This window comes from Eublepharis macularius, chromosome 8 (genome assembly GCF_028583425.1).
Source record: "Eublepharis macularius isolate TG4126 chromosome 8, MPM_Emac_v1.0, whole genome shotgun sequence".
NCBI classification, from domain to species: Eukaryota; Metazoa; Chordata; class Lepidosauria; order Squamata; family Eublepharidae; genus Eublepharis; species Eublepharis macularius.
This window is the reverse complement of record NC_072797.1, coordinates 69,199,581-69,225,910: the sequence shown is the minus strand read 5'-3', so window position 1 is coordinate 69,225,910 and position 26,330 is coordinate 69,199,581. Positions and strand designations below refer to the sequence as shown.

The window sequence follows — 26,330 nt, the reverse complement described above, 5'->3', positions numbered from 1 at the left end:
AGAGTGGTACAGAAGATCGTGGAACAAGAGGTGGAGGTGATCTTGGTGGCCCCTTACTGGCCACGGAGACCGTGGTTTCAAGAGATCATGAGACTATCGACGACAGACCCATGGGAACTGCCCCACAGGTCAGACCTGCTGAAACAAGGAGATATAATACATCCAGACCCGACGTCATTAAGACTGACAGCTTGGCGGTTGAGTTCGACCAACTGAAGAGGTGTGGCTACGCCGAGGAGGTGATAAAGACCATGTTGGCCTCTAGGAAGGACTCAACTAACAAGAGCTATGACAGGACTTGGCAAGTGTTCTCAAGTTGGTGCATGGAACGGAACTGTACTGCTCTGACTGCATCCATCAAGGACATTTTGCTTTTCTTGCAAGAGGGGTTAGATAAGGGACTAAGCACTAGTACCCTGAAGAGACAACTGGCAGCCATCTCAGCTGTGAGGGGATCTAGGAAAGGGGGGTCCCTCAATAAACACCCTCACATAAGACGTTTTATACGGGGAACTATGCTCTTAAATCCTCCACAAGTGCATAGGTTCCCTACCTGGAATCTGAATGTAGTGCTTTCTGCACTTACGAAGGAACCGTTTGAGCCCATGGCGCTCTGTCCCCTTAGAGAGCTCACTCTAAAGACCATTTTTCTAGTGGGACTAACGTCCGCAAGAAGGGTATCGGAAATACGGGCCCTGTCTGTGAATAGGGAACTTTGTATTTTCCATGCTGACAGGGTAGTCCTGAGGCCCGATCCGACTTTTATTCCAAAGGTGAACTCCGAGTTTCACAGGGGTGAGGACATAGTGTTGCCTTCCTTTTGTCCTAATCCTACTCATAGCAAGGAGAGAGAGTGGCATAAATTGGATGTTCAGAGGGCCCTGAGCTATTACATTGACAGGACTAAGACTAACCGTAAGGTGGAGAACTTATTCGTCTCCTTTAGGAGGAGTTCTTTAGGGGCACAAGTGTCAACTGCGACCCTGAGTAGATGGATCCGGGACTGTATTGTTCTGGCCTATAGGACAAGTAAGAGGTCCCCTCCCGAGGGGATTACTGCCCATTCAGTAAGGGGAGCTGCTGCTTCAGCAGCATATAGGTCTTTTCCAACTCTGGAAAAGATATGCAAAGCGGTTACCTGGAAATCGGTGCACACTTTCACCAAACACTACAAGGTAGATCAGGTGGCCTCAGCAGAAGCGGCCTTTGGGAGGAGAGTGCTACAGCACGTCCTGGCGGCCTAGAGTAGGAAATTACCCACCTGGTAATTCACTGCTGGACATATGTCCCACGAGTCTGACTGACCCACTCCTGGACCAATGGGAGAATGGAAGATTTGTGTTCACTCACCGTGAAGCTTCCTTTCTCCGTGGTCCAGGAGTGGGTCAGTCAATACCCACCCAGTTGTTGTTAGATTGGGAGGGGGTATCCTAACGGATGTAGTTGGATAGTTTTGTTAGGTAGGTTTTTTCAAGTTTATACATGTTATCAGTATGTTATGAGCAGGTTACAAGATGGAAGGTGGCTTCTGTGGCGTACTGCATGGAGATAGTGGGCTTGGAAAAGAACTGGAGGTCCAGGGAAGAGCCCCTCCTGCCTGGAATTGCAAAGCCAATCCGACCCTGCACCAGAGGAGGAGCTACTTCCCACGAGTCTGACTGACCCACTCCTGGACCACGGAGAAAGGAACTTCACGGTGAGTGAACACAAATCTTCCATTCTTCATTATTGGTAGTCCAGGCTAGACTGGGGAATCTTGAAAATGTATCATTTGAACTGCTTACAACATAATGTTTTCTCTACGGAAATAATACTGGTGGTGAAGTATACATGACATTTATGATGTTAGCATATAAAATTCACAAGGATTTTGAAGAAAAGATCTTCAAGCAAAGGATTAGATTCTGATTTGCATTCTAAGTCTGTGTGGATTTTCTATTCTTTTGAGATAGCATGTGTTCCTCTGTAGAGTAAAATGAGATTGAAGTTATTGTTTCCTTGTATGTAATGATTCTGAGTTATCTATAAAATTTGTCACGTTATGATCAAGCCAAAGTAACACAAATCTCATCAGTTTCAATGGTAGAGGCACATGCAATTGCAACTTTAAGTGATTACCTTCGATTGGATTGTTCCGTTTAATTTCAAAGCTCAAGTAGTAAAAGTAGATAAACTTGTTCTTGGTTCAAAATGCCTTGTTCCAAGAGTACGAATGCCTTCTCTTCCCCCCCCCCCCCCATGAAGATATGCTTTTCTGTTTCATAGTTTTGCTGTTCAACTATTTTATCTTCATTTTATTTATAATAATGGATTATTGCTCTGATGACTATGTATAGTAATCTTTGGATTAGAGGTTGCACTTTTTAGAAGAAGTTACTCCTTTTGATGGTGCTAGTTATCAGAAATATGTGGAAATCATGAATATTGTGCTGTTGTACAGAAGAAAGAAAAAATTGACAAGTCTGAAAGTTTATGAGTGTGAAATAGATCAATGCTAGTTTGGCTGGATTCCCAAAAAATAATGATATTTCACACACGTTAGATTCCACTGGTGGATGCTTTTACAAAGCATGCTAGGTCAACATTAATTCCTGAAAGTATTTTTGCCACACTCATATTATTTATGATGATACAGTTTTAAGGAAGTATGCTTAATTGGAAGTAAACACCATTGAAAGTCATTTGGATTTCTGAATTAAAATTCATAGAAGTTAAAAATATGTATCCTTTTTTAGCAAATGAAGTCTGTTCTTAGATTGACAGGTTGCTAACAAACATTTCCAAAGCAGTATTTATGTTACATAAGAAGAGGAATTAGTTATTATAATGAAGTATTTCTGTCCCTCTGTTCAAGAGAGAAATTTTCAAGCTGCCTCACAATCAAATAAGATGTACCACATGAAATATAGTAATTATAAGATGATAAAATGCACAGGTATAAGAAGGAAAAAACGGACAGCTCCATGCTAAATAAGAAGCAAACCCTAAAAACTTTTACTGGTTACCACATTGTGATGGAGGCGTATAACAGGGCCTCTGAGGCAGGCCTTGCAATTAAGTTGGTGTGGGAGAAGGTGGTCTGTGATGTATCTCTGACCTCACCTTTCTCTCTCCTTGGGTGCCCAAAGCTTACATCATTCGCCTCTCCATGTTTTCCTTACAACAACCCTGTCAGTAGATTGCACTGAGTGCCAAGCTACAAGTGCAGACTCACGTGTATTCCTCCCTGTTCACTTGCCAGGCAAGTGTCATTCGTCATTTGTAGCTTGGCCCTGAGACAGAGTGATGGCCCATGGTTGTCTAGCAAGCTTTTGTAGCAGAGTAGAGATCTGAACCTGTGTCTTCCAGATCTTACTCTAACCACTACATCACACTAGTCCTCTCCCCCCTCTGCCCCTACAGTCACTCTCAGAGAAAAGTTTGGCCAAGCTGTAAAAATAATACAGTAGCTAGTAATTAAAGTGAATTGCCTTTTACTGTAGAAACTAAGGTTTGAAGGCTGCCAATTTTGTTGCTGTTGCTTAGCAACCCCCACCAATGGTCATGGAGCTCTCTTATTAACCTAGATTTCAGGTTTTTTTGCAAACTTAAGAGTTTTTCTTGGGTTTGTAGAAAGATTGGTCTTGTCCATTTGTTCCTCTGATATAATTTAAAGATCCATAGATGAGGCTATATTGACAATTGGATAGATAATGTTATATTTTCTTCTGAGACCAGCAGCATCAGTTGTGCAATTAAATGTTTATGCTATGAATCGTTTTCTTAAAAAATTCAGTTGATGTATAGTGCCTTTGTAAAACTGTATTCCTGTCAAGTTATTTGTGTATAGCTTCCTTTAAATAATTTTGTGTAAGAGAAATTATTTCAGTTAAGTGGGAGGTACTGTTTTACAAATCTCCTACTTGGATCCACAATGAATACGCAGCGCTATAGCTTTGCTATCAGTGGCTCATATCTAACTAACTGTGAAGACAATGAGTTCATGAAGGACTCTTTCCTCCTCTCCCATGTATCCTCTTTCTTGTGTCTCCTGAAAATCTGTGCTTGAGAAAATAGTGTGGGATGAAACAGTAGGGAAGAGACTGAAAACAAGAGGGAATAAAACATTTCCCTGCCAATGGGCAACAGCTCAGTTTAGAAGCAAACACATACGTACATGAATGAAGAAACCACATTACATAGAAAAGAATAAAATGACAGTATTCAGATTTGTCTTTCTGTGGCCATTACAGCATTTAGCATGTTTTGAGATGTTGAAATAAATTTGACTCTTTATAAGATAAAATCATTTTCCTCAAGTGGCATTTAAACTGCGCTATCATTTTTTTTGTTCTCTCAAGAAGATGGTTAATAGGATCACTTCTTCAGCAAACCATATTATATACAAGCAAGCATTGTAGCATCTTATTTGGAAAGGTACAAGCTGGCTATTTTTAAAAATGGGTAGGATGAGAAGGGTATAGTCTTCAGGCTGTAAATCTTACCTCCTTTGTTCTGGTAACAAGTAAGTGATTTGCAGAATTGCCGGAGTGTTTTCTTTGTGGGAAACCTTGCTTTCATCTGAAGTGTTTATTTTCTGATCAGAATTTGAGACAAACTGCCTTTATAATATTTCCTAAGGCAGTGATCTGATTTATTATGGCTATCTTACATTCTTAATGTGTGGTTTATGTAATGGTCTGTCTCCTGCTGGGGAGGGTGTATTGTAACAGTGTACAAACTCCAGAGGGGTCTTTTACAGTGAAGGCATGAAAGACCTTTATTGCACCTTAAAGACTAACAAACTTAGATTCAGTTGCATCTCTTGAAGATGGTTGTAGTTTGTGAAAGTTTATGATGTGATAAATCTGTCAATCATTAATGTGTCACAGGGCATTTCTTTGTTATAGTGGTGCCAAGTGTCTGTATGAATTTCCTGTAGTCATAAAGAACAAGGTTCAAAATGCTTTGTTTGAACTACAAATTATAAATTACTTGCACCCTACCTATTACAGAGAGCACCTCTGTTCAGAGTCCCAGAGCATTCCCTTTGATCATTGAAGAGTGTCCAATGAGACGCGTAGAAACAAGAATGATCAGGAAGACATACTTGATGGTTATGTTCTAGCTGTGGAAATCTCTTTCCTCTGAGATTGACTTGAGCCGATATTGAAAATAGCAAATCTATCTTTGAAAAGGTGGATATGGCCACTATCTTAGAAGAAGAATTTCCTCTTCACAAAGTTAAAGATTAAATTTTTAAAAATGAAGTTTGTATAGGATGTTGATGGAACTGGTGCAACAGGTATCAAGAGGCCCATTTGGTATGATTAGTTTAGTGTTAGGTTGTGATACGCACAGACATCGCTTTGTAAATTATTGCGCAATGTACCTGATATTGATTGCTGTTTTTTAGAATTTTTATTTTTTTAAATTATAAAATCTACCTTTTGATGCCAGAAAAGTGAAAGGGGGGGGGGAAGCGGGGGAACCCAGATTCTTGCAAACTGCATTTACTGGTTGTCTTTTTATTTCAGGAAAAAAGTATTTTACATTACACTTGTTTTTTACAACAGCAACATTTGATTTATTTACCACCCTTCAAGACAACTTAATGCCCATTCAGAGTGGTTTACAAAGTATGTTGTAATCACAGCAATCACCCTGTGAAGTGGATGGGGCTGAGAGTACTCAAGGTCACCCAGCTGGCTTCAAGTGGAGGAGTGGGGAATCAAACCCAGTTCTCCAGTTAGAGTGCCACCACTCTTAACCACTACACCATACTGGCTCTCCTTAGGTTATTTTTTAAATGTTTTAATCGAGTACTATTACAGTTACATTTTTAAACTTTGTTTTTGAAACTAAGTCCTAGAAATACAGGAACTTCATACTGCAGAAACTGGTAGAACTTACTTGAAACACACACGTTCAGAAACTAAAAGTTTTCTTGCCTCACTTTTAAGGTGATGATTCTTAACAGGGATGATCTACAAACATTGGGGCATTCATAGTCTCCAGTGATCTAGGGTGGGGCAATCGCAACCGGTAGAAGAAGATCCTCAATGGAGCAGAGTCATCAATCTTTTGCTGACTCCTAGTAGGGCGGGGGGTCTCTCAGTTTCGGCTTGCAGACATGTGGTTATTGCATAGCACTTGTTAAAGAGTGCAACTCCTCCCTCCTCAGCTTCTTTTTGTTTTTGTTCTCTCCCCTCTGTGCCCTTCTTGAGGGGCTCCTGATACTGTGGAAACAGGATTTGGGGCTGTCTTTTAGGCACACCCCATCTTCACTCCAGTATTTTCTCCCCAGGAGAGGAGGGATGCTTCTGAGACTTGATGCTTTTGCTGGGAGCTTCCCCTATTGCTCCCTACAAGGCAGCAGAGGCCACAGCTAAGGCAGCCATCCCTCCAGGCCATCAGAGGAGGGATGGCTCGGTTTGGATGAGCAGAGCTTTCGGGGCCAAGGTGGGGAGAGGGCGCTTGTTTAGCAGATTTGGGCATGTAGCAGGAGGAGGGAGGGTCTTCTTTCCAGTTTAACACCCCACCCACCAGAGAACAGGACCAGCATTTCTCTAGCCAGGAACAGCTGGAGAATTTGTCAGGGCCCAAACTTTTGGGCAAAAATCTGCATGTTGGATTTGCATGCTGGAGTTGGATTAAGAAAGAAATGAGCTCCTCTATCAAAGCTGCTCTAGTAGATGCTCAATGCCTTGGGTAGAACGTTCCCCCCCAAATGTTCAGTGGCACAAGACCAGAAGCAGAAGCAGGTCCTGCTTCCCATTCTATCAGTGAATGTGGACAGGAGAGGCATGCTCCCAGACTTGAGAGCCTTCCCTTCCCATCAGTTTTTGACAAAGTCGTCAAGACAGAATGGGAGTTTCCTGCAAGACCAAAAGCCAACCATCAGATCATCTCTATTCAGTGATTCTGGAGGCAGCAGAGCAGTTTAAGCTTCTAATAGTCTGTGCTCTGGTGGCAGACCTGGCCTCTGACATGGTCATCTTTGTAGAGGCCATCAGTTGACCCAGGTATTCCTGTGACAAGAGGGTTGACTGACCTTGTGCAAGGACTTGAGGCCTTCGACAGCTCTCTGGGCTTCCTCAGCAGGCTTCCTGTTTACTAGAAGAATCTGTTTGTGGAACTCCAATCTTTCTGTCACCAACAAAGACATCCTGAAGGAGCTTAAGGATGCGTTAAAGAAACTAGCCCTGATAGCAGCAAACACATCTTTGGATGTCATCCAGTTCTCAGCCAGGGCGATGGCTTCCAATGTCATGGTGCACCACAATATCTGGCTGCATAGTTGGGAAGTTGATTGTACTTCCCAGGGTTGAGTGACTAGCCTCTTTGGGAACACCATGGACACATATTTTTTGGAAGACAAAGACAAAAAGAAGGCTCTGCTGAGCTGCAGAAAAAATAACAAGCATGTTCAGGAACTTCAATTGGGGCAGAATACTGCCACTAGATTGTTGACTGGAGTCGGTCATAGAGACATTCACTATACTCTTGCCCTATCTATACTGGCTCCCAGTTTGTTTCCAGTTCTGGTTTTGCCCTTTAAAGCCCTAGATGGTTTGGGATTAACATACCTGAAGAACTGACTCCTCCCATATGAACCTATTCAATCACTATGGTCATCTTCAGAGGCCCTGCTTTAGATGCACCTGCCTTCTGAAATTAGGCGGGCAACCTGAGAGAGAGCCTTCTTGGTTATGGCACCACAACTCTGGAACTCTCTTCCCAGGGAGATTCATCTTTCCCCTTCTGTTGTTATCTTCCTCCAGTGAATGAAGATTTTTTTGTTTACCTTGGTGTTCCCCTGGCGATCCCTCCTTACTGCTTAATGTTTTATATGTTGTTTTATGCCTTTGTATTTTAACTCTTGTTTTAATGATATGCTTTTGGATTGGTTTTTAATGGTTTTAAAATGTGATTTTGTTATGTTATGTATGCCTTATTTTGTTAGCTGCCTTGGTGACCCTTAGGAGGGCAGAAAGGTGGAATATAAACTTTGTAAAATAAAAATAATTTAGCAGTGAAACTATATGTGAGAGCATGGTCCAAGTTGCAACATGTAATTGTGCTCATACAAAGACTTTATAGAAGGCAGCATAAAAGATACAAACAATTGAGCTGCATTCAGACATCCCATTGAACACAGTTAAATAAAAAATGGACCCAGGAAGATCACATGCATGCCTGCTTCCTCTCTGTTTCCTTGTTATATGGTGTGCAATGAAGAAGCAGTGATATAAGACTAATTCCAATTATTTGTGATTTGTGTGGGAAAAGAAGGCATGTGAAATTGATTATATAATTCTTCATTATAATTTTTCTTTGTTCATTTTTAAAATATTTCAGGTGCTTTGTCAGGAGCCAAAGAGAGTTGGGAATATGATTCTGGCGCTAGAGACCTTCAGAGTCCTGACCTGTACAGTCGTTCAACTCTACAGAAAGTCTTAGAATATGGGGGCAACACCACAAGTCAGCAAGCAGTGCTGCAAAAGCTGCTTACCCCGGCATCCAGTCTCAGCAATACAGTTGGAGGGAGTTACTTAGAACTTGCTAATACTGTGAGTACACTTTTTATTCATATTGAATATTGTTGTTTTCCAGCACAGATATGTCAATTAATACTTTGAATCATCTCCCCTATAAGAGATCACCAGACAGCTGCTGTTTTCCTGAACATTAAATTTTGATTTCAGCAAATGATCTGTACCAAGCAGTCACTTTGTTAGGAACTCTCAGAAGCTCAGAAAAACCTTGTTAATCTCTAAAATGCCACTGGACTCAGATCCAGCATAGTAAAAGAGATGCTAATACCAAAGTTCAATGTGTGGGCCATTTGTGCCATGCCACGATGACAGTGATGCTAGATGTCCTCCACCTACTGTATAATCAGCCTAATTTGGATTACAGTCCTCATCTCTGTTTATACAAATGGTTTTTAATCTGTAGTACATCAACAGAAATCAAGGATTAAATTAATTTCAGAGTGCAAAGTGATTGATTCTGGATAACTGCCAAAAAGAACATTAATGATTTGCTTGCATTAAAATAATGAGTTATCATTTGTCTATTCAGGAACTGTTTATTGCCCTAAATTATGGACCAAATGCTGTAAATTTAAATTGAATATTGCTTTAACGCAACAAGCTATTACAGCTGCTTTGTACATGTGAGTTATTACAGCAACAAAAAAACTTAGCAGTCCCCAAACATTTTACTAGCCTGCATACTCTTTGCAGGGAGGGGGCTTGAGTGCGGAGAATCTGGTGAGCTTGTGTCAGAAGTCTCAGGACATTCCGGGTTCAAACTGCTCATCTGTGGAAGTCATTGGTTGAACTTGAGATAGCAACACGTTCATCATAACCCACTCACAAAACTATTGATAAACAAAAAGCCTCTTGCCCTATGGCAGAGTCTTGTGTGCATTATGTGCTCTCCACAAGTTGCTTCTGACTTATGATGACCCTATGAATTAATGCCCTCTAAGACGTCCGATTCTTAATAGCCTTGCTCAGGTCATGCAAACTGAAGGCCATGGCTCCCTTTTATTGAATCAGTCCATCTCACGTGGGATCTTCCTCTTTTTCCTGCTGCCTTCAACTTTTCTTAGCATCATTGTCTTTTCCAAAGAGTCTTTTCTTCTCATGATGTGACCAAAGTGCAGTAGCCTCAGTTTAATCATTTTAGCTTTGAGGGAGAATTTAATTTGATCTAGAACCCATTTATTTGACTTTTTCGCCGCCCATATTATCTGTAAAACTCTCCTCTATCACCGCATTTCAAATGAATCAGTTTTCTTCCTGTCAGTATTCCAACTTTCACATCCATGCATGGTAATAGGGAATACTGTAGCCTCAATTATTTTGATCTTAGTCTCCAGCAACACTTCTTTATACTTAAGGGTCTTTTTAGTCTCCCTTTAGGTGATGATTGAGCCAAGGAACAGAAAATATTTAACAATTTCAGTTTCTTCATTGTCAATCTGAAACTTGTGTAATTCCTCAGTCTTTCCTTAAGATACCTTACAAAGTGTCTTGTGATTGTGTTTTGATTTTTTAAAAACTTCTTAAAACCATTACACTCCTTTGAACAACTTTACATCCTTCTGTGCCTAACTATTTAATTAATTATCAGATTGTTTTTCATTTCTCTTTAGGTGCCAGTACAGCTGCTAATGTATTTCTCTGAATGACTGGCAGGGGGCATTCTTAGGCAACATTCATTCTCTTACCTCACTGCTTCTGTTTCCTTCCAGTGTGATAAATCAAATGCATGTTTTGTCCCTGAAGCTAGTTACTGCAAATACTACCAATATGTGCAAGATATGCTATGTAATAGTTACACATTAGGCGTCCAGTAAAAAAAGGTAATCGGGAAAATGCTAATTTGTAGCTTTACCAGTACTTTTCTCTATATGTTAATGAATTGTTTGCAAAGCATCTTCCTTGATGGAAGCAAATGTGAGGAGCAAATGTGGACATCAGCTAATGTTTCTCTGGCGATAGCACTTCTTTGGTTTTCTTTACAATTGTGACTTGCCTTCCATGCCAAAAACTAACAGGGCAACTATAATATCCAGTATTACTAGATGTATATAAAGTTCTTTATGTCTACCGCCCGTGCATAATTTTTATAAACCTCTGTCATGTCTCGTATTAGTCATGTCAGTTCTAGTATTATGGGAGGAAAAATGCTCTCAGTACCCTGTGCAAAATTTTGTAAACCTCTGTCATCGCCTCCCATATTATACTTTTTTCTAAACTAAAATGTCCTAGAACCTTCAGCCTTTCCTCATAGGAAAAATGCTGCAAACCCCTAATCATCTTGGTTGCCCTCTTCTGTACTTTTTCCAACGCTACAGTGTCTTTTTTGAAATCTGGTAACCAGAACTGCACAGTATTCCAAATGAGGCTGCACCGTAGATTTATACAGGGAACATTATAATATTGACCATTTTATTTTCAATCCCTTTCTTAATAATCCCAAGCATAGAGTTTGGCTTTTTCACTGCTGCGGCATGCTGAGTTGACACTTTCATTGAGCTATCCACTTTGACCCCAGGGTCTCCTTCCCTCTCTGTTTTAGCAAGTTCAGACCCTATTAGCATATACTTTAAGTTGGGATTTTTTTTGTATTTCCACTTGTATCTGCACAGTGGAAGGGGCTAGAGACTTACTTTTTTAAAAAATGAAAGCTGAAAATTATACCTACTGATATAGCAGTATATCAGTATAATGATCTTCTAGTGCTATTTTTTTTAAAAAAGTGAACCCTCTCCCTGCAGTAACATGGTGGGAGTGGCTGCCACTGGGTCAGGGAAAATGGCTGCCATGTGGGCAGGAATTTTCCCACCCACAGCAGCCAACCAGGTTTTACTGCAAACTTAAGAGAAAAGCAGGTTTGAGAAAGATCATATCCTAAATAGGTGCACAAATGCACCATGATGCTGTAGGGAAGTGTGGTGGTGGTGGTGGTGGCAGGGGTGGACTGTGTGATTACATCACTGCATGGTGACATCACTGCGTGTGACGTCATCCTGCAGCAAGTTGGCCCCATTGGCTGGTGGGTGGCTGGGATGGCGTGTGGAGGCTGCCCGCGCTCCCATTTGGGCGCGGCGGGCGGCTGGGGAGGTTCTGCATGCCACCCCAGATGCCTGCCGTGCCTGGCCCCCGCGGCTGCTGCGCCCAGCTGGGGGTGTGTGTTGGTTGCGGCGGCAGCATGGGGTGGGAGGGCTGGCAGGCTGCAGCAGCTGCGGGCCAGGCACGCAAGCTCCATGGCACCCCCACCCCCGGCACCCTCTTCGGTGCCTCAGCGCTTGAGGCAGGGGCCGGATCTGCCTCACTGGGCATGCCGGCCCTGGGTGGTGGAGTTTCCTAACACCATTGAACCTGGAGCAGATTTGGTGAATACTTGGAAAGCAAACAAAATTTCAAAGGAGACCAGGTAATTTAACAATATTATTCTAGCTCAAATTTGTCATTCATGTATTGATTGGAGATTGGATTTCATTTTTGTCTGTGCAGGAAGCGTAGTTTTGAACATAACCCACATTTGCTGCAATTTAGAACATATTTCCAGTGTACAATATTGGTACAATGATGCTTTCCCCAGTGAGCCAAGTACTATCTCCCCTGGACTGTTTCAGGGCAGGAAAATGCAGGGGGTGGGGGAACTGAAGTTCCTCTGTGTGCACAGTGGTCCTGATTCAGATTGTGCATGGGAACTGAGGAGAACCTTTCCACTTGCATCTGCCTGTTACACAGGGTCAGGACAAAACCCAACCCGTGTACTTCATGATACATGAATTTTCCCTTAGATGGCTCCAAACTACTGTAAATTGGAGGTCATCATGTCTACTAGTGAAGATGGAGACTGAAAATAGTGTCCTGCCTGGCAAGAAAGCCTTGGAATACTACACAAGTATGCTGTTTTGCTTCTGGGGAATTGATGTTGCTTTAAGGAAGAATGCTTTCTGGGTGTCTCCCCTTCAACTTGTACTCATAAATTAATTGAAATTATGTAAATAAATATAGTATTCTATTGTTCTGTTATGCAAGAAAACTAGCCTTATAAAAGGCTACCAATAACACTGGGCATTCCAAAACATTCACTTCAAAAGCAATCAATATCACGCACCAGTTCCCTAAAATTATTCTTCTGAATTTGTGGGAAGATCCCAGTATCCCATCTATTAGAAAAAAGTTTAATCTTCCTTATGCTTGCTGCCACAAAAGCAACACTGAACTTCCCCTTGGAAAAATGAAGACTTGCCACCAATTTCATTCTGGTATAAAAAACTATGGGATGATCAATCTCAGTATCAATCTTCGTTTCTTGAACAATGGGTCCCCCTTCTTAAATCATATGTCTAGCAAAAACTACTCAAAAACTCTTGATCCACTGGTACATAATTTTATGGATTTGTTTTAACTATGAAACAATGTTATTATATGTCTTGATCAAGATGGTAGCCATATTAGTCTGTAGCAGTAGAAAGAGCAAAAGTCCAGTAGCGCCTATAAGACTAACAAAACTTGTGATAGGGTATGTGCTTTCGTGAGCCGCAGCTCATTTCTTCAGATACCTTATATGTCTTGCTTCAGTTAGGTTATGATATTATATTAACCTTACATGGCTCTAACTACTACATGCAATGTTCAGCCAATGTAACATGATGGCATAGTATAACCTTTGACAATGTAAATTAATTCTATGTTAATTACTATGTACCTTAACAGTATTATTATAGTATTATATTTAAACAGTTAAATTGTTGTTTATACATCTTTAAAATTTAAGAAACTAAAACAATAAAAATAAAGATTTTTTTTTAAAAAATAAAAGGCTACCAAATACCTCTTCATCTCTTAGCAAAGTAGATAAAATAGGTATCTTGGTGTCATCAATACTTCTACTTTTGACTCTTGCACACTTATAAAAACATTGTTTTGGGGTTTTTCTGCAAATATTCAGTATAGAAATATAAAACCATTTCTTCCATCATTCTCTTTTTTGGCTGTGTACAAATGCACTTTTCCCCTTCAGAATGGCATCTGACTTATTTCTGGAATCTTTTCTGGTGGACTGTTTTATCACTATGAAAAAACGTGGCTTGACATCTGATTTGAATTTGTTTTTCTCAGAACTCAAGTGAGGGCCCATTTGGTATTCTTTGTGTCTGGAAAAAATGTACAGTTCAAAGATCTTGCTTTCTAAATGAGAAGTCAGTAAACAGACGATATTTCTTTGGGTCAGGATCTACTTTTGTTCAGACATTGCATTGTATTATCTATCTTAGAACATCCAGGAGCATTTATATAAAAATTACATGTTGAGCTTGAACTCAGTTTGAAAACCAGGCTTTCAGATGAATGTGTCTCTGTATCCAATCTTCCGTAAAGGTTTTAATTTTCCAAAGAATGTTCAGTGAACAATATTTTTACTAGTTCTGAAGGTACAGGAATGTAGTAGCAGTCCCAAACTGGTTTATTGTACCTTTTGATACTAACCCCATGGATTTAAATTATTCTAAAATGGTTTTGTCGTATTGTGATGTTCAAGCTTATGTACTACAAAAAGATCTGTGGCAGAAATGGTAAACTGCAAGAAGAAATTGTTCTACAACTAAAGGGGGAGAGGTTCATATACACTGTCTTAGGTTCTTTGGTGGATGGTGCCACAAACCCACGTCCAACTCAGGCTGACCTTCCCCTATCCTGAGGTAAAACTTCTCCTCTTTAAGCATATGAAGCTGTATACTGGGCTGGGAAGCCTCTGGTAACGTGGTTGATGTTAAGCTTCAACTTTCCTTCTTGTCCCACCCTTAAAAAATATTAAAGATGATTACCCAGCCAAGTTTTAGTAGAGGACAGATCAGGGGTTTGCGCTTCCCTTTAGCAGAAACTGGCACACACGGCTTGGGGAGGTTCAAAACGTAACTGAAGGTTTATTTACAGAAGGTTAAAATCAAAAGGCAGGTAGGCAGGTGTTTGAACTGAAGAAACAGAAAGGTTTTTGTACAGGAACTTCACTGGTGTGAGGCACAAAACACTTGGTATAACACTAGGTTGCTGGCTTCTTTCAGAGGTTGACACTGCTTCACAGATGTTACACTTTATATACTCAAACACAAACACAGCATGACTTCCCCTCCTCTCCAGACCTTAGGGTGCTCCACTGAGACAAACCCTTCCTAAATACTGGGCAGGTGTTATAGTTATGAGCTTTAACCCTGTTCCTGTCACTGAAGGAGAGACTCCTCTCTACCCACTTGCTTGCCCCCCTATAATACTCAGATCTCTTGAGTCTAAGTAGGCGTTAGTGCTGGTTTTCCCCACTTTAGTCCTAGGACTAAAAGTGTTTCACAAACATTATTTCCTCTCATAGAGGATTCTCTGGCTGACCCTCTCTGGTCTCTGCCATTCAGGCTAGCCACATGTGGGGGGGTGGGGGGGAGAGGGGAAGGAAACATGTTGATCATAGCTCACTGACTGGAAATCTCAGCATCTGAAGCTGAGGTGTCACAGATGGCATGAAATTGTTGGTCATAAATCACAAAACAACAAATCTCTGTTAAAGTAACATGAAACCAGTATTCCAGCTGAGCTTTATAAGAAAATACCCCAGATTGCTGGAAACCAAGAATTGCTATCCATGTTGCTGGATAGTGATTGAAAGATGCAAGACATTTTTTTTAGGTATGCACAGGGGCATCTGTATACACAATGAGTGTTGACTTTCTTTTTATTTTCACCAGCTCCTCCTGCTTTTTTATAGGCTTTGAAATCTCCCCACCCTCACCCCCAAAATTCAGAAGTAGCTTGCCTCAAAATATACAAGGGCTGCTTTCAGAAAATGGAGAGACTTAGAGCTTTCCTGTGCATTCAAATATCACAGCAACACTATTTGCCTGATTTCGTTTGCACAAACTCTGATTTAGCCTAGCTGTGTAGGTTGTGTGATCATCAGATATATAGTCCAAATATATATATGAAAATACTCTATTGCTATTTTGGGGGTATCCAGACTGCATTTGGGTTTTGGGGGCATACTGATTAGGGGGTCCTAAGAAATCCAGAAATATTTGGGTATGTACAGGAATATTCAGGGCTGACATTTTAAGGGTCTGAGGGTTAGTTTTTCTTCATGTTTATAGGACTCCCAGGCAGCAGGAGGGGAGGGGTGAAGCAGCCCTCCCAGGCAATGGGATCAGACTTTAGGGGGATCTGTCTGCCCAATCATGATGTTTCTCTCGTCTCTCCCTGAGTGTCTGATCATGAGTAAAGAGGATAAAACACCTGCAGGCAGGGTGGATTTGATTTAAATCAAACTGATTTAAATCACGATTTAAATCACGATTTAAATCACTAGTCAGTAAGGCTTGATTTAAATCATAGTTTTCTACATAAAAACTAATTCTTGCTGGTATAACTTTAATATGCAAGTAGATGAAGATTTTTAGAATAACAACTTTTCATATTAGTTTTACAGTTGTATAAAATATTGATTTTAATACTATTAGAAACACATTATAGTTAATTTATTGTGAGATGAATTATCCCCAGTTTAGGTTAATCATTCATATTTGGACAACTTTTCTGTTGTACTTTATTGGAAGGAGAAAAATAACCATTACCTTAATAATAACAATTTAAATAGTTTTATTTATTCAACTGAAACAATAACATTACAGCATATGTTATTTGCTTAAACAAACATCCATGTTTTTAACTAATTTGGCTAAACAAAATATATATATTTTAAGAAACTTAGACTGTCAGCCCAGCCTACACATGAAAAACTTAAATACTGTCCTCTGTAGCTCACTCGTCATCTTCATCTTCTTCTTTGTTCATAATCTGGAAAAGAAAAACAAGCTTTCCTGCTTTATCGGGTCCCAAACGATTTCTCAATTTAGAATGAATGAGTCCAAAGGAAGAGAATATTCTTTCAACGCCTGCAGAAGAAGCTACTGCTGTTAAAAGTGAAATCATTACTTGAACAGTCTCTAAATCCAAGTGCTTAAGTGACTTCCACCAGTTCACTGGTGTGACTTTCTTTAAAATATCTTCAGCAAACATATATTTCTTTTTAAAAAAAAATTTTTTTATTGGATTAGAAACATTTAATATCCATTACAATCAATTTCCTTTAAATTCTAATATTCCAATTCTAACCCCCTCCCTTTCCCCCCCTTTTATTGACTTCCAACAGTTTTCCAACCCTTTGTCTATTTTCCCCCTACTCATTTCAAACTTATTTTATCTATTAAACATATATTTTCACTCTCTTCTAAGCTTATCTATTATAACACAATGCTATCTCTATTTCCCTTCCCTTTTAACTTATCAACTAAATAATACATTCCTGGCATATATTCTTCAATAGTCATTTTAGTAGCCTGTACTCTATCTTACTCATTCTAGTCTCGTCTATATGGTACAAACAATTTGTCCCTCATTATACATAACTTTAAGTACATTATAAGCATTGCATACATTCAATATAAGTCAATCAATTTGACCCATACTCCATATGTTACTCTTTACTTCCTTCTACATATCTTCATACTATTTTAGTTATCTAATTTCTCCATTATACAACTATCTACCAAAAATAGTCAATCATTTTAACCCATATACACATTCAGCATGAGTCAATCAATTTAACCCATATTCTGTATGCTACTATATATTTTTCCCCCCTTTCTTGAATTCATTCATTTTGATTATATAAATTCTCCATTATACAATTATCTGCCAGTGATGAAATTAATTAATTTCTATCCTTATAGATCTTATAATAACACCTCTATTACTTAATACTATGTATAGTAGTCAAATAGAATAATTGCTTAGAAATTTTCAATTAACTCTCCACCCCCCGGTATAGCCACTTCCCTCTTCTTTTGTTATATTTCAGTAATTTTCAAACTGCCACAGTGCTCTTCCCACCTCCCATTTTTTCACCAAATACTGTTTCAGCTTCTCCCAATCCGTGTTAAACTGTCCTGGATCAAGGTCTCTCAGTTTTCTTGTCATTTTATCCATCTCCGCCATGTACAGCAATTTGTAAATCCAGTCCTCAATAGTTGGCACTTCTTGTATTTTCCACTTTTGCGCGTACAAAAGTCTGGCCGCTGCTGTCATATAAAATAGCAACGTCCTGTATTGTGCTGGAATGTCCTCAATTCCCAAGTTCAGTAGCAGGAGTTCTGGGTTCTTATTAACTTGAAATTGTAAAATCTCACTTATTACTCTTATTACTTCCCCCCAGTACTGCCTAGCTACTTCGCAAGTCCACCAATATGATACAAAGATCCTTCATGTTTTTTACATTTCCAGCACTTATTAGACGTATTCAAGTTCCCTAGCGCAATTTTCTTTGGTGTCAAATACCAACGATAAATCATTTTATAGACATTCTCTTTAATATTGGTGCATGTCGTGATCTTCAACGTATTTTTCCACAAGTATTCCCACGCCTCCATTGTTATTTCTTTGTTAAAATTTATAGCCCACTTCACCATTTGCACTTTAACTGTCTCATCTTCAGTGTACCATTTTAACAACACCTTGTAGACCTTAGAAATTTCCTTTTTGTCTTCTTGTAAAATTACTTCCTCTAATTCCGAGTTCTCCATTCTTATCCCTCCCTTTGCACAATCGGAGTTGTAAAGATCTCTAACCTGTCTATATTGAAACCAGTCATAACTTAAAGACAACTCTTCTTGCGTCTTTATTCTTAATTTAGAAAGATCTGTTCGTGTTATTTCCTTGTACGTTAAACATTGTTGTTCATTATCAACAGTTCTCAGGTCTATTACTTCGTAAGGAACCACCCAGGAGGGAGTTCCTTCCTGAAGGTAATCTCTATACTTCTTCCAAATTGTGAAGAGGCTTCTCCGGATGTAATGGTGCAAAAACATAGAATCTGCTTTTACTTTTTCATACCACAGATATGCATGCCATCCAAATATTTTTTTGTATCCCTCTAAGGCCAGTAATTTGCGGTTTTTCAGTGTCATCCAATCTTTCAGCCACACCAAGCAAATTGCATCGTAGTACAGTCTTAGATTGGTCAGTTGCATTCCACCTCTCTCTTTTGCGTCCTGTAATACTTTCATTTTCAGCCGAGGCTTCCTGCCTGCCCAAACAAAGTCCGATATTTTCCTCTGCCATTTTTCAAACTGCTTAGAGTCCCGGGTAATTGGTATTGTCTGTAACAAAAACATCACTCTTGGCAACACATTCATCTAGTCATATTTTTACATAGTATCTTTGACTTCTTTTTATTTACATAAAAACCTGCCAGATCTCCAAATTCTTTGATTTTTTCTATTACCTTAGGCATGTTCTCGGTTGGATCTTCCACAATTAACATTATATCATCTGCAAATGCTCTGACCTTATAGGAAAAGTCTTTTATTTTTATTCCACGGATCGCATTATCTTCTCGAATCTGTATCATCAAAATTTCCAAAACCAAAATGAACAACAATGGAGACAGCGGGCAACCTTGTCTTGTACCTTTGCCTATAGTCAATTTCTTAGTCAGCTCGTCATTCACCACAATTGCTGCACTCTGGTCTCTGTAAATTTCTTTCACTGCTCTTATGAATCTTTCTCCCATTTGTAGCTGTTCCATAGTGACAAACATAAAGTCCCAGTTCAAATTGTCAAATGCTTTTTCAGCATCCACAAAGAAGAAACCAACCTCCTTATCACAACGCCTATCATAATATTCAATAGCATTTATAACTGTCCTTAAATTGTCTTTGATTTGTCTATTCGGTAAAAAACCAGCTTGTTCTTCTCCAATAACTTCGGATAACCATCCCTTTACTTTTTCTGCCAAGATCTTTGCAAAGATCTTATAATCATTATTGAGTAAGGAAATAGGTCTATAATTTTTAACATTAGTCAAGTCTTGTCCTTCTTTGGGGATCAATGTTATATTAGCTTCACTCCAAGTATCTGGAATTCTTTGATCTCTCAAAACACCATTGATCACTTCTTTTAGGAATGGTACCAGTTCATTGACCATTACCTTATAAAATTTAGCTGTAAGTCCATCAGGTCCTGGCGCCTTTCCCAGGTTTGTTGACTGTATTGCCTTCCTTATCTCTTCCTCTGTTACTTCACTATTCAATTTGTCTCTCCAATCTTCCGAAATTGCTGGAAGCTTCATTTTCCCCAAATATGTCGCTATTGAGTCTTTATTCACTTCTTTTTTATTGTACAGTTTTAGCATAAAATTTGTAAAAGGCTCTACTAATAGCAGTCTGTTCCAAATGTGCTTTATTGTCCTCACATATTTTATTTATTGTCTTCTTCTCCTTTCTCTTCTTCGATTGCCATGCCAGGTATTTCCCAGGTTTATTTGCACCTTCAAACGACTTTTGGTTCATTCTCTTAAGATTCCATTCCAGTTCTTTGTTATTCATTGCCGTCAACTGCTCTTGAAGGATTTTAATATCCTGATAGATTTTCTTTTTCCCTGGTCTTTTCTTTAGTTGTATTTCTTTGGCTTTTATTTTCTCCATAATCTCCTGTCTCTTCTCCTCTCTTTTTTTTCCTGGCTCTTCCATTTAAGTCCATTAGTGTGCCTCTAATTACTGCTTTGTAGGTATCCCATACCTTATTGGTTGGTACTTCTCAATTCATGTTATGTTGTATGAAGAACTTAGTTTCCCTTCTCAACATCTCCATATTTTCTCCCTCTTGTAACAAATCCTCATTTATTCTCCATCCTTTCCTCTTAGTTCTTTTTCCGAACTTCCACATAATTGGATTATGATCTGAGCCTACCATGGGCATTATTTCCACATCCTTAGTCCAAAGCACTAAGTCCTTTGAGGCCCAGATCATGTCAATTCGTGATAGAGTGGAGTGTCTTGCGGAGAAAAATGTATATTGTCTACCTTTGGGATTCTGTATTCTCCATACATCTTCCAAAGTTTCCTGTTGCATTAATGCGAAAAAAGTCTTTGGTAACAGTCCTCTTTTCTTTTGTGCAGTTGCTGATTTTTTATCCTGCTCCAAATTTGTGACTCCATTGAAGTCTCCTGCAAGAATTATCTGGTCATAAGAAAGTTCATCTAATTGCTTCCTCAAATCCTCAAAGAAGCTCTCTTTTGCTCCGTTAGGTGCATAAATTCCAATCACCAACACTTTCTTTAAATTCCATGTACATTCCACTGCTAAAAATCTGGCTTCCACATCTCTAATCACTAGCTTTGGCTGTAGCTCCTCTTTTATATATAATGCCACTCCCCTTTTTTTCTTTTTTGAGGCCGCTACAAAATCATTGCCCAATTTGCTCGATTTAAGATATTTTACATCCTGTTTTCTAATATGAGTCTCTTGCAAACACACAATATCACATTTCTGTTTTAATATCCAGTGGAAAATACTTTTTCTCTTATTGGGTGAGTTAAGTCCATTTACATTCCAAGATAAAACTTTACACTCCATATTCATAGCCTTGTTGCTGGTAAGTCTTTTTCATTGTCTCTCAAAAACTTTTCCATTTCAGATTCAGATCTGATGCGGTTTTTCTCTCCTCCAAACTCAAATGACAATCCTTCCGGTAATTCCCATCTGTACCTTATTTTCATGTCCTTCAGAATCTGGACTAAAGCTTTATATTTTTTCCGGTCAAGCAACACCGATCTTGGTAGCTCCTTCATAATAATAACCGTCTTGCCATCAACCTCCAATGGGTCTTGAAATTGCTTACTCACAATCATTTCTCTTATATTTCTAGTCGTAAATTGCACAATCACATCTCTTGGTAGTTTCCTCTGGGTCGCAAATCTTGAATTTATACGGTACACCACATCTAGGATAGCCACAGTTTCCTCCTCCTCCTTCCCCAGGTATTCTGCTAACACCTCGGCAATTTGTTTTTGGGCTGTCTTTCCTTCCACTTCCGGCAAGCCACGAAACCTCAGCTGCTTCTCCATATGTTTACTCTCCGCAACTGCCATTCTTCCCCTCATCACCCTCATCTCTGTTCGTTGCGTGTCTGCTAGGTTCTCCACCGCAATTTCCACTACCTTGACCTGTAGCTTCTCATTATTTGGAGCTGCTTTCTGGTTGGTCTGGTGTAGATTTAAATAAAAAACTTTGTGGAGTTCTGTATGGAGTTGCTCTTGAAGACTGATTAGAAAATACAATTGGTACTGGAGTGGGTCTTAGGGACCATATCACTCCAGTATTATTCCATTTTTGCTGGCTCACAATTACTTCTCATCCTAATTCAGGGTGCTGATATTGACCTTTAATGCCCTATCCAGCTTGGAGCCAGTATATCTGAAGGACTACCTATTCCTATATGAACCTACCTATCCACTCTGGTCATCTTGGAGGCCCTGCTTCGGTTCCTCCCACCATCTCAGGCTAGAGGGTGGCAACCCAAGAGAGGGCTTTCTCAGTTGTGGTGCCAAAATGTTGGACCCCCCCCTGAGAGATTCACCTGTCTCCCTCTATTGTTACCTTCTGTCTGCAGTTGAAGACTTATTTGTTTGGCTTGGTGTTCCCTTACCAACTCTCTTCTCTGTTTTTGTGTTTATGTGTTTTTATATTTTATTTGTTTTAAATACTTTATATATCTAGCGCGCGCTCTCTCTCGCTGTATATATATGTAGTTTAAACACTGTCTTAGTGTTTGGAATATTTTGACGTTCGCTTTCTTGGGGACCCTGAGTTGTGTGGAAAAGTGATATACTACTGTTTTAAATGAATAAATCAATAATTCATCGTTTCTTGAGGCCATGTTAATTTTTTCCTACAAATGCATTTTGCAAGCAGAATTGTTTTTCTCATACAGATGGCTACTAAAATTATTTTAGCATGTTGTCATGCTAAATATATGCAGTCTTTGCATATGTATTCTATGACTCAGTCAATTACAGTTACAGAAGTACTAATACACCGTGTTGTTTCATTCTAGTCAAGATAGGAAGCTCTTTTAATATGCAGGTTTCTAACTCATGTTTATATGTGCTTAAATCATGCCTTGTTGCTAAGCTAAAATTGAACTAGTATCCTTTAAGTTGTATATAATGCATACATGTATTATATTATTTGATGCCTCACTGCTTTTGGTATCTGGAGCCATGTGTTTGCATTCTCTTTTAATTTCTCATCTCTACTTGTGGTGTATCTGGATTGGGTTGGCCATGCCATGGCACACTATATAATGTTGCTTGGTGTAATGTTGCTTGGTGCTTTTTTTAAATTTTTTTTAAAAAAATTATGCAGTTATATTACCCTATAATTTCCTATGGTGACTTTGAAATATTCACCCCATCTATGATTTACCCAGAAAGGGTGTAGTGCTGACTGACAAACAGATGAAGGTTACCTTTTGATCAAGAAACAATTAGACAGTGTTCTCTAGAAAGGAAATGGTCAGGGTCTAAGCAGGTTTATTAATTGTAGAGGGAAACTATGTGGTCAGTCTCAGATTTTCAGATTGATAAATGGGCAGATCCTGTTAAACGGTAGCCCATTATTTGCATCTGGTCTGAAGTCCCATAACAAGCCTAAACTGTATTTTAGGTGTACATCTAGAACTATGGCTTCCACAAGTTTGCCCCTAGGTAGTCAGATTAATGAAGTCATTGTCTTGAAGAGTGATTCTAGGGATTAAGTTGCTAAAATGCTAAATCCATCCTTGTTTACGTTAGTAAAAGAATATTTAACTAAACAGCATTTAACTTTTTTTGGAGAGACTAAGATCATGTTTTGTGACATTTTAAAATACCTCTTCTTCATTAGATTCAGCACAGTGAAATTGTAAGTGATAGTTCACCTTTTGCTTTGCAAGTGCTCTTATGAATGATAGTTTTCAAGAGCGTAGTGTTTTGGGACTGGGAAAACAGAGGTCTTGTTTGTGTTCAACAACAGCAACAATAATAATATTCGATTTATATACCGCCCTTCAGGACAACTTAATGCCCACTCAGAGCAGTTTACAAAGTACGTTATCATTATCCCCACAACAAACACCCTGTGAGGTGGGTGGGGCTGAGAGAGCCCAAGGTCACCCAGCTGGCTTCAAGCAGAGGAGTGGGGAATCAAACCCAGCTCTCCAGATTAGAGTCCCGCACTCTTAACCACTACACCAAACTGACAAGATAAATACCACTCATTACATACTGATTCATCAGACCTACAGTCTGTAAAATAAGGTGAATTGTGGCAATTTGGGGGCATTTCAATAAAATATTTAGCCACAGCAGCAATGCCAAAGCGCCTAAATTTCAGTCTCATTTGATTTACCAATGGTTACCAAGATTCCCCAAAGAAAAAACCTTAGGTTCATCATTGGTTTTCAGTGCAGTCCCACATGGGACTGCGCACGTGCAGGCTTGCCGAGATTGGAGGGTTTTTTAAAGCTCAGTTACCACTAGGGGGCATCCCTGCCTTCCATTGCGCATGCATGGCTGCTTTCCCGCCGAAATGGCCCCTATGGGAGGCAGTGCACCCCTTTCTACCTTCAATTTCTCTTTCACCGCTGTGGTGTGAGGTTTTGCTCGTGGTTTGTCTTGAGTATCATCATATTTGGCTAGTGTTCCTTCTCTTGTGGACTCTGTAAGTAAGGGGAGAAATGTCAGAGAAAGCATTGTTCAAATGCTGTGAGAAATGCAATGTGAAAATGACCAAAACGGATGGTCACTCGCTCTGCCTGCTATGCCTAGGGAAGGATCACAACACCCAGGCATGTAAACACTGGCTGATTCCGCACACGTTGGATAATGCACTTTCAATGCACTTTATCAATCATTTGAGGTGTATTTTTTGTTCCGCACACAACAAAATCTGTTCCAAATGATCTATAAAGAAGATTGGAAGTGCGTTATCCAATGTGTGCGGAATCGCCCATTGCCAGAGCTTTACAGTGAAAGCCTGTGCAGAGATGCTCTGGTCCAAGGCGATGACAGTGACTGAGCCAGCATCGAAGGTAGAAAAAATTGGCACCGGTGAGCATGACTCCATAAGATCCGAAATTGCCAACCCTGAGGCAGACATTGGATTCGAGACCAGGCCCATCAGGGTTGAAAACCCCTCAAAGCCAGCCACCTTCGACCCCACCTGGATTGTCGGGTACAGCGGAACCAGCTCAGAGCAGAGGACACCCTCGAACCGTGGCTCCTTGACTCAATCAGACTGCAAAAACACGCAGATTGAAGTCTAAGGAAGTGAGTGGTCCCTCGGATCCAACCCCCGAGGACTCAGCACCGAGGGAGACACTGACCTCGGGTGATGAACCACCCAGAAAGCGATCGAAAAAGACAAAACACTATTTGACCAGAGACTCATCAGGCCGATCCTCGGTTGAGCATCCCAGGGAGAAGGATGTGATTCTGGTAGAACGTCCTAGAACCCTGTTGTTACGATATCGATCCCCATTGCGCAGCTCAAGATCAAGATCAATGAGATCATCCACAGAAGAGGGAAAGCTTCCTAGAAAGAGTCAATCCTCAGGTCGCTCCCCGAGGAGGGACCGTCACCATAGGAGAGAGGAATGGTATCTAAGTAATACACCTGAGTATGAGGCAGAGTTGGGAAAGCGACAAAAAAGGCAGAGAGTCTCTACAAAACAAAAGATTACTCTTGCCCCTTCCACACCCTCCCCCATCATCGTTAGTGATGGAGGACCTTCAATCCAAACAGAGACAAGGGACCTACTCGACCCCGTCAGATAAGGAGGGAAAAAAGCTCATGTCAGATGCGCCCTGTTTATCTGCCATGTATGACTATTATACTCTATATTGTATTCTGGGCCTCTGAGAATGTGTAAAGAAATAGCTGTGTAGCTGTCGAACTGTGTAGCTGTGAATTGCTTATCTTGCAGGTGACTACTTTAACTTCCTCGACTGGCATGGGGAAGTGTCCTTGAAGTGTCAGTCGGAGCCGTATCTCCCTGAGACATGAAATGAGCTCATCCTTGTCTCCCCCCCCCCGCTCCAAACTTCTGGCCCTGTGCACCTAATGTCTAATGGTCCTTATCCGAAGGTGTGAACTCTGCCCTATAACTAACATTGCTTTTCCCCTTTACGTCACTTCTGCCAATGCTGTTGTCTGAGTGCACTGATACTGATGGATCTCTAATAAAGAAACTTTAACTGGACTCTTGAAGTGTCTGCAGCGAAGTAACTGGGGATCTAACTGGCAGAGCCTGACAGCTGGACTCCTTGGGACGGAAAGTGTATTCATCTTCAGCCCTGAACATAAAAATTACCAATTATATGGCCATGATGAGCACATATCGGGTGTGCCTATGGAATAAGATGTTTGCTTTTGCAGACAAATTACCTGATGACCAGAGGCCATTGATGAAAGTGCTACATGAGGAAGTGATCCATCACTCCCGGCATCAAATCAACGCTGGCCACAACATGGCGGATACTTCTGCCAGAACGATGTTGTCAGCCATCATCTTAAGATGCCACACTTGGCTGAGAGCTACAGCCCTGCCAATGGAAACTCGTTCCAAGGTGGAAGACCTCCCATTTGAGGGAAAGACACTGTTTTCAGAAAAGACAGATGAATACTTATCTCAAAAGCGCAAGGACAGGCTGACAGCGAGGTCTTATGAGGTGTTGCCAACAACACGAGTGCAAGGTCCCAGTACTGTCAACAGGCCTCTTACAAAGGTCGATTGTATCAGTACCACCCATATCAAAGCTATGTGTATCCTGCCTATAGACAGCAACAGAGCATGCAGGGCATCTTCTCCAAACGGAAGCAAGGCCAAAGGCAGAGGATCGGGTCTCAACCCCATCATAGTAAAGAACAGCCTCATGTTCGGAAGCAATTCTGACTGGC

At 40.2% G+C, this 26,330-nt stretch overlaps 1 protein-coding gene across 1 annotated transcript in view; it reads left to right on the top strand.

Moving 5' to 3' along the window:
- MCC (MCC regulator of WNT signaling pathway) overlaps nt 1-26,330 on the top strand; it is a 301,701-nt gene that overhangs the window by 57,039 nt on the left and 218,332 nt on the right. Inside the window, exon 3 of the mRNA XM_054987477.1 lies at nt 8,341-8,552. Within this exon, the coding sequence (XP_054843452.1) occupies nt 8,341-8,552 (212 nt within the window). The remainder of the gene's footprint in view (nt 1-8,340; nt 8,553-26,330) is intronic.